General features: G+C 50.3%; 1 protein-coding gene across 4 annotated transcripts in view; it reads right to left on the reverse strand.

Moving 5' to 3' along the window:
* The window catches only part of ATP9A (ATPase phospholipid transporting 9A (putative)), a 134,977-nt gene that overhangs the window by 116,337 nt on the left and 3,177 nt on the right, over positions 1–15,463 (reverse strand). The window contains exon 1 of one of the 4 annotated variants that reach the window (XM_059407244.1): positions 15,378–15,463. The exons of 2 other annotated variants lie outside the window; for them this stretch is intronic. Coding sequence is in view for 1 of the 2 variants with exons in the window: in XM_059407242.1 (XP_059263225.1) it covers positions 15,378–15,445 (68 nt within the window). In the remaining variant the exon portion in view is untranslated. The remainder of the gene's footprint in view (positions 1–15,377) is intronic. One more of the 4 variants, XM_059407242.1, reaches the window with a different exon arrangement.

Raw genomic sequence — 15,463 nt, forward strand, 5'->3', positions numbered from 1 at the left:
CCCAGAGTCAGAGTCAGGCCCTGTGCTCAGCGGGGAGTCTGCTTGAGATTCTCTCTCTACCCTTCTCCCCACTTGCGTACACATTCTCTGTCTCAAATAAAGAAATCTTAAAAAAAAAAAAAAAATTGAGGGGTGCCTGGGTTGCTCAATTCGTTAAACATCTGCCTTCAGCTCAGGTCATGATCCCAGGGTCCTGGGATCAAGCCCTGCATCTGGGCTCTCTGCTCAGCGGGGAGCCTGCTTCCCTCCCTCTCTCTCTGCCTGCCTCTCTGCCTACTTGTGACCCCTCTCTCTCTGTCAAATAAATAAATGAAATCTTTTTTTAAAAAAAAAAAAAGTTAAAATTAAGAGAAAACTGAAATGAAGCCTTTGTCATTCTAAACCAAAACCACTCTTTATTTTTTTTTTAAGATTTTTATTTATTTATTTGTCAGAGAGAGAGAGATAGAAAGAGGGAGCACAAGCAGGGAGAGCTACAGGCAGAGGGAGAGGGAGAAGCACACTCCCTGATAAGCAGGGAGCCCAAGGGGACCCTGAGATCAGGACCTGAGCCGAAGGCAGATACTTAACCCACTGAGCCACCCAGGCATCCCCAAAACCATTCTCAAAGGAAAAAAACCCTCTGTTCCTGTCTCATCATCCGTAAAGCAGGGCTGTCCAGGAGGAACAGGATGTGCTTAAAACTCTAGAACACTGCTGGGCACCTAGGAAGCATGCAGTGGTGGTTAGCAACCATTAAAATCGTCATCAAAATCCTTTAGCACAATCCAAGTAACTAGAACTAGCAACAAACCATACAAAGCACAGCCTGATGTGTGACTGCCGGGAGCTCTTTAAGCCAAAGGACGCGGCCAGTGCCTCCAGCCCCTCCACCTGGCAGAGCACGTGGTACAGGTTTCAGGTTAGGGGGTGGGTGAGGGGGGTCAGCTCCAGTCCCCATGACTTTTTTTTTAAAGATTTTATTTATTCATTTGACAGAGACAGACAGAGCAGGAGAGGGAACACAGCAGAGGAGTAGCTTCCCGTTGACCAGCAAGCCTGATACAGGGCTCGATCCCAGGACTCTGGGATCATGACCTGAGCTGAAGGCAGACGCTTAACAACTGAGCCACTCAGGTGCCCTTGCAGTCCCCATGACTTTGCAACATGCTCACAGAGGGCTCTGGAGACAGGACTATCTAAAGAGAACTGCTAAGGAACTCGTCATCAATTTAGAATGAAGGCTTATTAATAACATCAGCAGATACCCCGCTTGCCAAAACGGTCATAAGTAGGATATTTCCAGTATGAGTTTGCTAGGTTCCCATAATCAAGCACCACAGGACGGGTGCCTTAAATAGAACTTTATCTTCTCCCAGTTCTGGAGGCTAGAAGCCCAAGGTCAAGGTGTAGGCAAGGTGGGTTTCTCCTGGGCCTCTCCGCTTGGTTTGCAGAGGGATGCCCTGCTCCTGGGTCCTCACATGGTCTTTCCTTTCACCCTGGCATCTCACTGTGTGTCCCTGTTTCCACTTCTCATAAGGACACCGGTCAGACTGGAACAGGGCCCATCCCAACAGCCTCACATCTTTCTTAAAGGCTCTATCGCCAAATACAGGAACCACAGTCCGAGGGCCTGGAGGTTAAGGCTTCAACAGAGAATCTGCGCAGGGCTACACCTCAGCCCCTAACACTTCCCAGGGGCTCTCTTCCAACCACTCAGGGCTTCTGTAGCCACTGAATCAGAAAGCTGAACTCAGAGTGAGGAGCAACAGTCCCAACATGAACTTCTTGCCTAACAGGTATTTCCTTAAGAAATAAAAGGGAGAGGGGCGCCTGGGTGGCTCAGTGGGTTAAAGCCTCTGCCTTCAGCTCAGGTCGTGATCTCGGGGTCCTGGGATCGAGCCCCATGTTGGGCTCTCTGCTCAGCGAGGAGTCTGCTTCCCTTCCTCTCTCTCTGCCTGTCTCTCTGCCTACATGTGATCTCTCTGTCAAATAAATAAATAAAAATCTTTAAAAAAAAAAAAGAAAGAAAGAAAAGGGGAAGAGGGAGGAAGGAGGGAGAAAGGGCAGCCTTCACAGGACACTAAGGGACACAGCCAAGCACAGTGAATACTCATACCCTTAGCCCAGTGGCTCCTAACAGGTGCAATTTTGCCCCCTCCCACCTCCACTCCCCAACCCCCGGCACAGGGGCACCTTGGGCAGTGTCTGCGACATCTCTGGTTGTCATAACTGGGTGGAGGACATTGTTGGCATCCCGTGGGCAGGGGCCCGGGCTGCTGTCACACACCCAACAACAGACAGGACAGCCGTCACAAGAGACAACTGTCACACCCCAAATGTCAACAGTGCCGAAGCTGAGAATTGCTGAGGTCCCAACCTGGCCAGGTCTGACTTCATCCTGTGTCACAGCAGATGGCCCGGCAGAGGGTGGGAGACCCTGCCAGGCCCCATTCTACGGGGAGGGCACTGTCCACGCGCCACCCTGATTCCTCCTCGGTGAGGCAGGCCAACGGGCTCCTCCTCCTGGCATCTGGCAAATGCCACAGAGATCTGTGATGAGAAAAGCATCCGGCTGCCCTTCATTTCCCACTGGGAGCCTCGTTCTCCCTGGGCCCCTTCCAATTGCCCCTCCCCAAATCCCCCCAGACTGTTTATACAATGATAAAGGCAACATTAAGATCCCAAACTGACCTGGTAAACTAGCCATTGTCTAAAAATCATGTTTAAAAAAAAAAATCTTGTCTTTCATGGATAACTTGGCAAAACAAAAAAATGTTTTAATCTATTAGCAAAATCAGATTATCCCATTTCCTCCCCCTTACAGCAATATTACAGTATTCTTAGGCTAAAAGCAACATTTTAGCACAGGCGGCCGCTCCCTAAAGATCAGACACGTCTGGGGGCACATCGACAAACTTCACGATCTTTGATGGAATTCATACTGTTCTTTAAGTCAGTTCTCTGTTTTTCATGGAAATGTATTCTGAAAGGAAACTCACTATCACTACAACAACAACAAGAAAAGCAGGTATCACTTGGCACAAACAGAAAGAACCATAAAAATAATTGCTAGCCTTTCAGGGTCTGGCCATGGGCCACCCAAAGTGATCTTCGGCGAAGTTTCTCCACCAATCTTTCCAAATCACACAAATGAAAGAAAACAGATACGAGCTTAAGAATTGCGCACTGTTCTGGGCGAACAGGCAATGTGGTCTGTGGAGCCTCCAACTCTTGGTTTCGGCTCAGGTCATGATCTCAGGGTCCTGGGATCAAGCCCCACGTCAGGCTCCTCACTCAGCACGGAGTCTGCTTGAGATCCTCTCTTTCCCTCTGCCTGCCCCCTGCTTGTTCTGTCAGTCCTTTAAAATAAATAAATCTTAAAAAAAAAAAAAAAAGCAGGGGGTGACATCTGGGCGGCTCAGTTGATTAAGCACCTGCCTTCAGTCAGGTCGATTCTAGGGTCCTGGGATCAAGTCCTGTATGGGGCTCCCCGCCAAGCAGGGAGCACATTTCTCCCTCTGCCTGCTGCTCCCCCTGTGTGTGCTCACTTCTACACACTCTCTCTTTCTGACAAATAAATAAATTTAATTTAAAAAAAAAAAAAAAAGAATTCAGCACTGTTCCAGCTCTTTAGGTAAAAGTCATTGCTAAGAACATTGTAAGTAGTCTTTTTCTTTTTTTTTTTAAGATTTTATTTATTTATTTGACAGAGAGAGAGATCACAAGTAGGCAGAAAAGCAGGCAGAAAGAGAGGAGGAAGCAGGCTCCCCGCTGAGCAGGGAGCCCCATGTGGGGCTCGATCCCAGGACCCCAAGATCATGCCCAGAGCCGAAGGCAGAGGCTTAACCCATGGAGCCACTCAGGAGCCCCACAAGTAGACTTTTTCTTTAGAAATTAAACCAAAGTCCAGTCACTGTCGTAAGTGAAGCTGGAGGCACCCCACATTCATTCTCAAAAGTGGCCACAAAATACCACCAGAGTGAATTCAGGACTTTCATCGTTAGCACTTGGGAACGATGCTAAAAGAAAAGTCCAAAAGTCCAAAGACAGATTGGTTGGTACCTTTCTTCTTCAAGCTTGTGGCATGCGTGCCTTAGGTCAAGGTCAAACGGCCACACTCTCTCTTTGGGACTGGCGTGCAGGGCCTCCAGCCACTGGCCCTCCTCTAGGAAGCCCCTGCAGCAGGGCTCCCACATTCCCCTCTACGCTTCAGCAACCCTGCCCGGGTTTATAATTCCAACCCCCTGGCGTCACTGCCTGCTTCTGGGCAGGGAGTCTGAAACAGGAAATGGTTGGTGTAAGTACAGCTGACCGGCTGGCAGAGGACGCAGAGGGCACTTTCCAATGGGCCGCTGTCCAGGCTTGTCTCGACTATTCTCGTCCAAGGGGGCAAAGAGCTGTTTACACAACTCTCCATTCCAACACGGGAGGGGCAGGGCTGGGGGCTACGGATGTCACCGATCAGCACGCCCCTCTCCTCTGTCCTGCCCCCAAGCACACCTCTGTAGACCTAATACCTGTACCCTGTAGACCTAATACCACCCTCACGGCGTCAACACACACACACACACACACACACATACACACACACCCCTACATACATCGATCCTCATTACTTGTGATTTCTGTATTTGCAAACCCACCCACTACCTAAAATTTATAACCTCAAAATCACTGTTCACCGCATTGATGGTCGTGGTCACTCACAGACACGTGTGGCAAAACATCCGTACCGCCTCTCACAACTTCCCCAGATGAGGTGGGACAGTGCGACATGTCCAGTCCAGCTCCACACTGTACATGCGGGCCCTTCCCACCGTCTGTTTAGGGCCACGCTTTGTGCACTTTGGAGCTTTTTGTTAGTGACCATCACTGTTTCAAAGAGCCCCCAAGCATAGCGTTGATATGCTGTCCAGTGTCCTGAGAATAGGAAGCTTTATGAGTTGCAGCGCTGCTGGTCACAAGTCCACTGCTAATGAATCAAAAACATATATTAAATACAGAGTCCTGGCTGCCTGAGTGGCTCAGTGGGTTAAGCCTCTGCCTTCAGCTCAGGTCATGATCTCAAGGTCCTGGGATCAAGTCCTGCATCGGGCTCTCTGCTTGGCAGGGAGCCTGCTTCTTCCTCCTCCTCTCTCTCTGCCTACTTGTGATCTCTGTCAAATAAATAAATAAAATCTTTTAGAAAATAAAATAAATAGAGTCTTTAAACCAGAATATACCTTTAAAATAGGTAAAACATGACCAGAAGCTTGCAGAGAACTAACCCTGTGTCTCCCCCAGGAGCAATGGCTCGGTCTTGGCCACTTCAGGGCTGGCAGGAACCTTCTGGAACATAACCACCGTGAATAACGAGAATCCACCAAACTATGTCTAATACTACCTCCGTCGTGTCAAAAGAGAAAGGGCATCTTAACGCCACAAATTAGGAAGGATGGCTTCAGACCGTTCAGTGGAATAAAAGTCTGCATGAGAAGGGCTCCCTGCACTGGCATTCTTTCTCTTCTGTCACATAAGCAGTGACATCCACATCACCGAGGGACCCGGGTCCTGGCACGGTGCCAAGCACTGCTGCAAAGGCACACAGAGCCGGCCACAGCCCTGTCACTAGACGCGGTCATGTGGGCTTCTCGTGGCATCAAGCCCTCTGCGGGATATTTTCCAGCTCAAGATCGTACTCAACTAGAGCTCTCCAGAGACCGAGGAAGAAGATGACACGAGGTGGTCCAGTGCGAAAGTCCCACCCTCCAGGCGGGGAGAAGAACAATTTCTAAGGCTCGCCAGCCCTCCTAACACTCCCCTGCACGCCCGAGGGCGGGCCAGCCACGCGCCCTCCCCGTGTCCTCCTGTTGCCCAAGAGGGAGCTGAAGCACAAGAAGGGAGAAGACGGGGGTCCGGAGCAACAGAAGCAGGAAAATGGCAAAACTGGTCCGTTCATCTAAGTCTGTGTGGCCCCAGAACCCAAACTCTTTAACAAACAAATCCACAAAGCTGGCGGTCAACTGGGCTGGGTATTTAAAACCACAGCCTAGGGGCGCCTGGGTGGCTCAGTGGGTTAAAGCCTCTGCCTTCAGCTCAGGTCATGACCCCAGGGTCCTGGGATGGAGCTCCGCATGGGGCTCTCTGCTCTCTGCTCAGCAGGGAGCCTGCTTCCTCCTCTCTCTCTGCCTGCCTCTCTACCTACTTGTGATCTCTGTCAAATAAATAAATAGAATCTTAAAAAAAAAAAAAAAAAAGTACCAACATCAAAGGGGCACTGTGCAGGATGAGCAAGAAAACCTTAGTGCAGAGACAAGACATTGACGACCTCAAGGAAGCATTGCTTCTCCCGTTGGCAGTCAGGGAGCAGGTCACACAACACGTCTGTTTAAATTCTGCACCCTCTGGGACGCCTGGTGACTCAGATGGTTGGACGTCTGCCCTTGGCTCAGGTCATGATCCCAGGGTCCCTGGGATGGGGTCCCTCACTGGGCTCCCTGCTCAGCAGGGTGTCTCCCTCTGCCTCTGCCTGTGGCTCCCCCTGCTTGTGCTCTCCTTCTCTGATAACTAACAAAATAAATAACATTTTAATTAATTCTGCATCCTTAAGCAAAAGGTAAGCATGAGCTCTGAGCCTTGCGATGCCTCTGCTGTACCCAGCAGGCAGGCCTCCCCTGCCCGGCCCGCCACAGACCCCCTGGGATGTGAAGCCAGGGCAGGAATGTGCTCCCGGGCTTAAAGGATCCACCCATCCAGCACAGGTCCTCGCTCGCTGCTGTAACCCATCACCGTACGTCTATCATCTTATGGTTCTAGAGGTCAGGAGTCCACAGCAGGTCTCATCCGCCTCCAATCAAGATGTCAGCAGGGCCAGGTTCCCTCTGGAGGCTATTTGTTTCCTTGAAGTTTCCCGTTTCCAGATGCCCCCCTCACCTCCCCCTACCCTGCCCCCTGCACGCGCTCCCTTCTCCATCTCCAAGCCAGCAGCCCCCGTCTTCCAGGTCTTCCAGAGTCTCTCGGGCTCACTCTCCTCAATTTCAAGGGCGCGTGTGATGACACTGGCCCACCTGGCTAATCCAGGACAGTCTCCCCATCTCACAATCATGCACTTAATCGCACTGGCAAAGTCCCTTTTGCCATGGAAGTTCATACACTCCCAGGTCCAGGGGCCGTCGTTCTGCCCACCCGACCCCTGCATGCTGTATCCCCGGCGGCAATCCAGATTCCGTATTCTTTTATTCTTTTCCCTGAAATGCTTGAGTACTTGCATGAATGGCCTATAAGGTTTTTCACATAAATCATCCACCAAAAAAAACTCCTCACTAGAATATGCAGCTTTTATTATTTTTAAAGATTTATTCATTAGGGGAACCTGGGTGGCTCAGTGGGTTAAAGCCTCTGCTTTCGGCTCAGGTCATGGTCTCAGGGTCCTGGGATCGAGCCCGGCATCAGGCTCTCTGCTCAGCAGGGATCCTGCTTCCTCCTCTCTCTCTCTCTCTCTGCCTGCCTCTCTTCTTACTTGTGATCTCTGTCTGTCAAATAAATAAATAAAATCTTTAAAAAAGAAAAAAAAAGATTTATTCATTAAAGGGGCACCTGGGTGGCTCCGTGGGTTAAAGCCTCTGTCTTCAGTTCAGGCCATGATCCCAGGCTCGTGGGATAGAGTCCCGCATTGGGCTCTCTGCTCAGCGGGGAACCTGCTTCCTCCTCTCTTTCTCTCTGCCTGCCTCTCTGCCTACTTGTGATCTCTGTCTGTCAAATAAATAAATAAAATCTTTTAAAAAAAAAAAAGATTATTCATTAGAGAAAGAATGAGAGATAGAAAGTATGCACACAGAAGCAGGGGGAGAGGCAGAGGGAGAGGGAGAAGCAGACACCCATGAGCAGGGAGCCCGTCATGGGGCTCCATCCCAGGACATGGAGATGACGACCTGAGCCAAAGGCAGACGCTTAACCATCTGAGCCACCCAGGCGCCCCAAGTCTTGTATTTAAAGATGAAAACTCACCTCACAAGCCCAGACACCACCTAAGCTTCTGTCCCTCGGTGGAGTTAAAGATACACAGGCAGAGGGAACCCAGGATGTCTTCTCTCTGCCTGAGGCTCCCTTCTGGTACTCACACCCCCAAGTTTCCCACCCCCACGCTCAAATCATGTGGTTAAGACTTGGTGCATCCACCAGCGAAGACTGTGGGCCACAGAGTCACGTCAGAAGACGGAGTGAGCAGCATTCCAAGAACGCCCAACGGACTTCTGCCTGGATTATCAAGGTTACCCTCCCCCATCCCCAGGAGACCATAAACTGGAGACCAGCTTCAGGCATTCCTTCTCTCAAAAAGGACTTACTGGGGACGCGTGGGTGGCTCAGTGGGTTAAGCCGCTGCCTTCGGCTCAGGTCATGATCCTAGGTCCTGGGATCAAGCCCCGCATCGGACTCCTTGCTTGGCGGGGAGCCCGCTTCTCTCTCTGCCTCTGCCTGCTACTCTGCCTGCTTGTGAGCTCTCTCTCTCTCTCTCTCTCTCTCTCTCTGACAAATAAATAAATAAAATCTTTAAAAAAAAAAAAAAAAAAAAAAAGAAGGACTTACTGGGCACCTACTCTGTGCTAGGCTCTGTGTGATGGTGATTAAACTGTCACCAACTGGGGCCCCACTGTTCCCAGCCGAATGATCACACGAGCCCATGTCACACTCCAACTGTGCAAGACAGAAAAGAAGCAGAGAGGCTCTGAGTAGGATCTGATCGCTCATCAGGAACATCAGCGAAGGCGTCCCCTGAGGATGGGAGACCCCAGTATGGCTTCATTGACTAGGTAGGGGAGAGAACATTCCAGGCAGAGAACAGCATGTGCAAAGGTCCTGTGTCCAAAGGGACCTCAGGAGGAGATAGTGAACACAGTGTGGTTCCAACAGAGGAAAGGGGCCAGGCTACAGTATACAGTGTGTGAAGGTGATGAGGAAAGGAAGCAGCGGCCGCAGCAGAACTTTCAGTGATGGTGGAAATGCACGTACTTTCATCATCCCACACCCAGGCACCGCCCACACGCAGGTTCCGGGGACTGAAAGGTGGCTAGTGCTGCTAAGGTGCTAAATTTTTACCTGTGTGTAATTCTAATTATTCTAACTCTGAATGTAAATAGCCACATGAGGCTCATGACCACCATGGTGGGCGGCACGGGGCTCAAGAAATGGAAAGCTACAAGAGGGCTTCGAGCAAAACGCTTTCATGATCAGAGCATCTGGCCACCTCTGCTCTGGCTGCAGGGTGGACCCCTCACTGGCCAGCGGACACCTCGGATGCAGGGAGGTAAGTGATGATGGTGACGGTGGCCTTGAGGGACCGGTGTGCAGACTGCCATGTGCCAGGCAGTTTGGAGTGGGGGAGGGAGGGGGAACGTGGGAGGCGTTGGTAAAGGATGAGCCAGGGAAGATGAGGGCAAAGGCGGCATCTGGGATGCTGCCTGGGTTTCCAGATTGTGCCCCTGAGGAGACGGCACCGGCTCTGGGAGCTTGGGAAGACCAGGCTTATGGTGGGGGCCAGACCGTGAGTTTGCTTTCGAGCAGGCTGAGGGCAGGAGCCAGGAGGCGGACAGACGACTTGGTTCTCTGGTAGGGTGGCCACTGAGGCCATAGGTATGGGTGAGCTCCACCCAGACTTCTAAAGGGAAGGAGGTCCAGGACCAAATTAATGGTAAAAGAGGCGGCAGAACCATCCCGTCATGGAGGACACAGAAACACTGACACACTGCCTCTCTAAAACTCAGGGTAGACAGGAGAAATGAAAGCCTTTGTCCACAGAGACTAAGAGACTTGAATGTTCTTTATGGTATTAGTTATAATATGCAAAAACCAGAAATAATCCAAATGCCCATCTTAGTTTAAAAAAAAGTAATATACCCATATATAATATACCCTATTATATGATATAGGTTATATACCCTATATAATATATATTATAGGGTATATTATATACCCTATTAAGCAATAAAAAGGCACTTTGAAACCACTGTGCTGAAAGAAACCAGACACAAAGATGACATATTACATGATTTCATTTACATGAAATTTCCAAAAAATGCAAACCTATGGAAATAGAAACATCAGTGGGACCAAGTGCAAATGCGCATGAGGACGGAAGTGTTTGAAAACCAGACGTGATGATAGCTGCACCAACTCTGTAACTTTACTTTTATTATTTTTACATTTTTAAGAAATCTCTACACCCAATGTGGGGCTTGAACTCACAACACAGAGAATTGAATTGTGAGGCACCTGGGTGGGTCAGTCAGTTAAGTTAATCATGAGTTCTGCCTTGATCTCAGGGTCCTGGGATCGAGGGTCCTGGGATCCAGCCCCGCTTCCGGCTCTCTGCTCAGTAGGGAGTCTGCCTCTCTCTCTCTCTCTCCTTGTTCATGCTTGCACTCGCTCTAATAAATAAAATCTTTTAAAGTAAAAAAAAAAAAATCAACTAACTGTACATTTACAACATAAGTATTTTTTTATGTAAATTATGCCTCAATAAAATTGTTTAAAAAAATTTAGTAGGGGGGGACGCCTGGGTGGCTCAGTTGGTTAAACAAACGGCTGCCTTCGGCTCAGGTCATGATCCCGGCGTCCTGGGATCGAGTCCCACATCGGGCTCCTTGCTCCGCAGGGAGCCTGCTTCTCCCTCTGACTCTGCCTTCCACTCTGTCTGCCTGTGCTCGCTCTCGCTCTCTCTCTCTCTCTGACAAATAAATAAATAAAATCTTAAAAAAAAAAAAAATGTTTAAAAAAGAGAGTGCTAAAAAAATAAAAAATTTTAGTAGGGGGCGCCTGGGTGGCTCAGTGGGTTAAAGCCTCTGCCTTCAGCTCAGGTCATGATCCCAGGGTCCTGGGATGGAGCCCCACATTGGGCTTTCTGCTCAGCAGGGAGTCGGCTTCCTCCTCTCTCTCTGCCTGCGTCTCTGCCTACTTGTGATCTCTGTCAAATAAATAAACAAAATCTTAAAATATATATATATATATATATATATATATATTTAGTAGAATATGAACCTAATCACTCTTCCTAAACCCAATTCATTGTCTGGAACTTCCTAGTCCAAATACATCAAAAATCAAAGCATCCTCATCCAATATGGCCACGAAGTCTTAGTTTGGCCGAGCACAAGCTCCTTGCCCGACAATATCCCACCAGCACCTCCACATACCTGGCTGGAGTAGCTGAAAGAAGATAATCATTTTCGCAGCTTTGATCAGAACAGAGTCATGAGATCCATGGTATTTTTAATGTCCCACTATCGAAGGCCCCTTTCTCTCAACGCAGGCTTCCGGAACGCTCCCAGGAGCAAACCTCATGCAGAGGCCTGTTTATCCCCATTCGCCCCAGCAAATACTAAGATGTACTGAGCGCTCACTGTTCTAAACCGTACATGGATGAAGCCTCTAAAACGACCCTCTGAGGTAGCCAGAATTCTTGTTCGTCCCACTTTACAGATGGAAAAACTGAGACCCAGAGAAGTGAAATAATTTTCCCAAAGTCAAATAGCTAGTCAGAGATGGAGCCAGGACTTGAACCAACCTCCTCAACTCTGGAATCCACACTCCTCGCAACCAATGTCTGGTCCTTCACCAAGAAGGGAACTCCATTCAAGGAGCCACAAAGCTCGTGAAGTCAGAGAATGGTTTCCAGAAACGCCATGTTTCCTACCTGAGCCATTGGGAAAAGTTTCCCAGCATCAGGATGTGGAAACGTAATCGAGAGAGAGAAAGAACATCGGAGCCACAGGATTCCTTCAGCGAATAAACTACGTGTCCTGGTAACATACACTGAGTGACCCAGAGTTAATTACCCTCTGTCTCCTGGGACTCACAGCACCTACGTTTTTGGTTTAACCATAAAACCCCCAACCATCCTACAGCTTAGAGCCATTTAGATGAAATGAGTCGACGGGGTTCAAATCCACCCCCTACACTGGCTATCTCTGTGACCTCACACAAATGATTTAACATGACCGAATCTTAACTTTCCTTGTCTATAAATGAGGAAACAAGCTCCCAAAACCCATACAGTCATTACAAGGATTAAAACAGAGCTACTGGGGCGCCCGGGTGGCTCAGTTGGTTAACCGTCTGCCCTTGGCTCAGGTCATGATCTCGGTGTCCTGGGATGGAGCCCCCATAGGGCTCCCTGCTCAGCGGGGAGCCTATATCTCCCTCTCCCTCTGCCCTTCCCCACACCGCTTGTGCTTGCTTGTACGAGCACACAAGGGCGAGAGAGAGAGAAAGCATGTGTGCCCTCTCATTCTCTCTCTCAAATAAATAAAATCTTCTTTAAAAAAAAAAGGCTACTTATCTTAAGTACTCAGAGAGCCTGACCAACCACAAACAGAAAGTCCCTTATTCACGACAATCCGAATTCGGATTTTTCAACTTTACTATAGTGCAAAATCTATATGCATTTGATATCAAATTTTGAATTGTAATCATTTCCTGGTGATGCGATCCTCTGTTGTGATGCTGGGCAGCAATGAGCCCCTGCTAGCAACAGGGGTAAGAACTGAGGCACTGACAACCACCTCATTCCCATACAACCATTCTGTCACTTCCAATACAATATTTGATACATTATGTGAAATATGCAGCACTTTGTTATCAAACAGGCTTTATGTGACATGATTTCCGCAATGGTAGGCTAACTTAAGTGTTCTGAGCATGCTTAAGGAGGGGCAGGCTAAACTATGATGTTCCTTAAGTTAAGTGTAGTAAATGCACTTTCAACTTCAGAGATTTTCAACTTACAACAGGTTTATCGGGATGTAACCCCATCCAAAGTCCAGAAACATCTTGCGCACCGCACAGGGCTCCTTGCTCAGCTGGGAGCCTGCTTCTTCCTCTGCCTGCCATTCCCCCTGCCTGTGCCTCTCTCCCTAATAAACAGACAAAATTCTTAAAAGAAAAAAAGTCCAGGAACATCTGTATTAGTTTCTTCTTCCTTTAACTTCCCCCTCATTATATTTCAGGGAGCTTCGCACCCTCTGCTTCCAAAGTGTTTCCAAACACCCAGATTCCCCCCTTGATGTGGCTACTCCTAAAAATGCAAATTAAATATGAAAAAATATACACATATGCCAGGCTCTCCTGATAGAGGATCTGAATCTCAATCAGAGTCACTGTTTAGGAAATAAATTAGTTCCAAAGTGGCAAATTCTAAAAGGGAGTGTGTTCCTCCACTCCAACACCAAACAAATTTTGTTAACTGTCTGCACCACTCCCTCTGACCCCCATATTAACAGTACATCTCTATCCTGGTAATCATCACTTTTAAATAATTACTTGCATTTCTCTCTCATGCACTGAATCAGGGGTTCTCAACTACCACAGCACAGAAAAATCATACCGGGGGCTTTAAAAAATAAAAGATACCCAGGTCCCACCCCAGATTATTTCAAAGGTTTAACACTGGGGCAGAGATGGTAGTTGTTAAGGTCCCCAGGTGATTTCAATGCACAGCCAGTGTCAGGAGGCCTGTGCGAGTTCGAAAGGGCTTGGGTTTTTTGTGTGTGTTTTGGTTTTTGGGGTGTGTGTGTGTGTGTGTGTGTGTGTTAAAGATTTCATTTATTTATTTGAGAGAGAGACAGAAAGAGCGGTGAGGAGGAGCGGGTGAGGGAAGGAGACAGGGAGAGAGGAAGGGGGAGAGAGAGAGAGAGAGAAGCAAACTCCCCGGAGAGCAGGAAGCCCCACGCTGGGCTCAATCCCTGGTCCTGGAGATCATGACCCCAGCCAATGACAGACGCCCAACCCGCTGGGCCACCCAGGCGCCGTCGACAAGGCTTATTTAATTAATCTTTGCATTCCCGTCCCCCTGGCACCGCCCCTGCACCAAGTAGGCAGCTCATAATTGTTTTTAAACGCGAATTGTAACGAGAGGACTTGAGTCCACTGATAACACAAATCCATTGAAGTATTTGCCGAGGGTGTATCTCACACGCGGACACTATCCAGGCACAGAGCTCAAGTTAATCATCATTGTTCAGCCTTGAGTAGTCAGGATTAAAAGATGCAGGGACAGTGAAAACAGGGATGGAGGGCTGTCTTCGGGCGGAGAGACCCTGAGCGCAGTCTCCATTTCGCAGCATCTCCCCCGCAGTCCTTCACCTCACTGAGCTCCTTTCCCCTCTGTTCGACATCAGCAGGGGCCAGCGCAAAACTCAAGGAAGACGGGGACAAAGACCCCACAAAATGGCAGCTAGCGTCACTCTTTTTTTTTTTTTTTTTTTTAATTCCACGGACACCTGATGGAAGCAAGCAACCCTAAGGGCGCACCCTCCCCGCCTCCTGCACCAAGCAACTGACGCCGCAGTCAGCAGCCGCCACAAGGAAATGGCCTGAGAGCGCAGGATGTTAAGGGAAAGGGCGGGTCCAAGGCCGCAGCCCCGCCCAGCTCCCGGCCTCAGCCGTCAGGGGACGTCAACCTCACCTGGGCAGCCTGGGAAAAAGCACATTTCCAGGTTCCACCCCCACCCCACCCCCAAGAACTCTTGATTGGAGGGCCTGGCCAAGGCCAGGGAATGTGCATTTATTTTAACCATCTCTCCCCCCCTCCCCCAATCAATCCTTACCCCCAGGTAAGTCCGTCGCAGGCAGAAGTCCCTCACATCTCAACAGGTCACTGCCATCCTCCGAACGGAAAGACGGCAGGGCGCAAAATGCCTACCCGTCCTCTCTCGAGGAGAAGGAAACACACGCCTAGGCGGCCCTGGGGTCGGCCAATGCGGGGGACGCACAGCAGGTGGTAACCCCCACCTCTGCCAGGAGGGCTCCTTCCCTCAAATAGTGGGGAGCGGGAGGTCCTCCCGTGAACCAGGAGGAGCCCCGCCCAGCCTCCTGCGGCTGCGGGTTTCAGATCCACCCAGGCCGGGAAGGCAAGGCGGCGTGCGGAGGCTGGGACCCGGAGGCGCTGATGGGGGACCCCGCGGCGGGTCTGCGGAGGAGGCCGAGCCTCGCCCCACCAGTAAGCTCAGCATATCCCGGCTCCCGAAGGCCGTTCCCAGGCGCGGAGCAAGGTTTGATGTGGACCAGATCGTAATCACAACGACAAGAAGTAATCAGGAAACAATAAAGGGGTGAAAAGGCACGGCTGGTCTTAATTCCGCGCGCGGTACACAGCGCCGGGGCGGGTCTGGCTTCTCGGGGTTTCTAAAGGAAGGTGGGCAGGAGTGCAAGGCAGCCGCGCGCTCGGGCCCAGAAGGGACCGGATCGCCCACGGGGCCCCGGCCCGAGCTGCAGCGGGGATGACCCGCCCGCCTCCCCGGCCAGCCGCCGGCTCATGGCGCCGGGTGCGGCGCGGCCAACCTGTCAGGCCCGGCCAGGCCGCCCCGGCGCCCAACCCCGGACCGCGCGGACAAAGGCGGCCGCCGTCCCCGGGCCCCGCTCACCCGGCGCGGGGCCTGCTGTCCATCCGCTTCTTCTGGCGCACCGGCTGCAGCGGGATGTTGTCCGTCATGTCGCCCGCGCCGCCCGC

Source organism: Mustela nigripes, chromosome 7 (genome assembly GCF_022355385.1).
Source record: "Mustela nigripes isolate SB6536 chromosome 7, MUSNIG.SB6536, whole genome shotgun sequence".
Classification (NCBI taxonomy): domain Eukaryota; kingdom Metazoa; phylum Chordata; class Mammalia; order Carnivora; family Mustelidae; genus Mustela; species Mustela nigripes.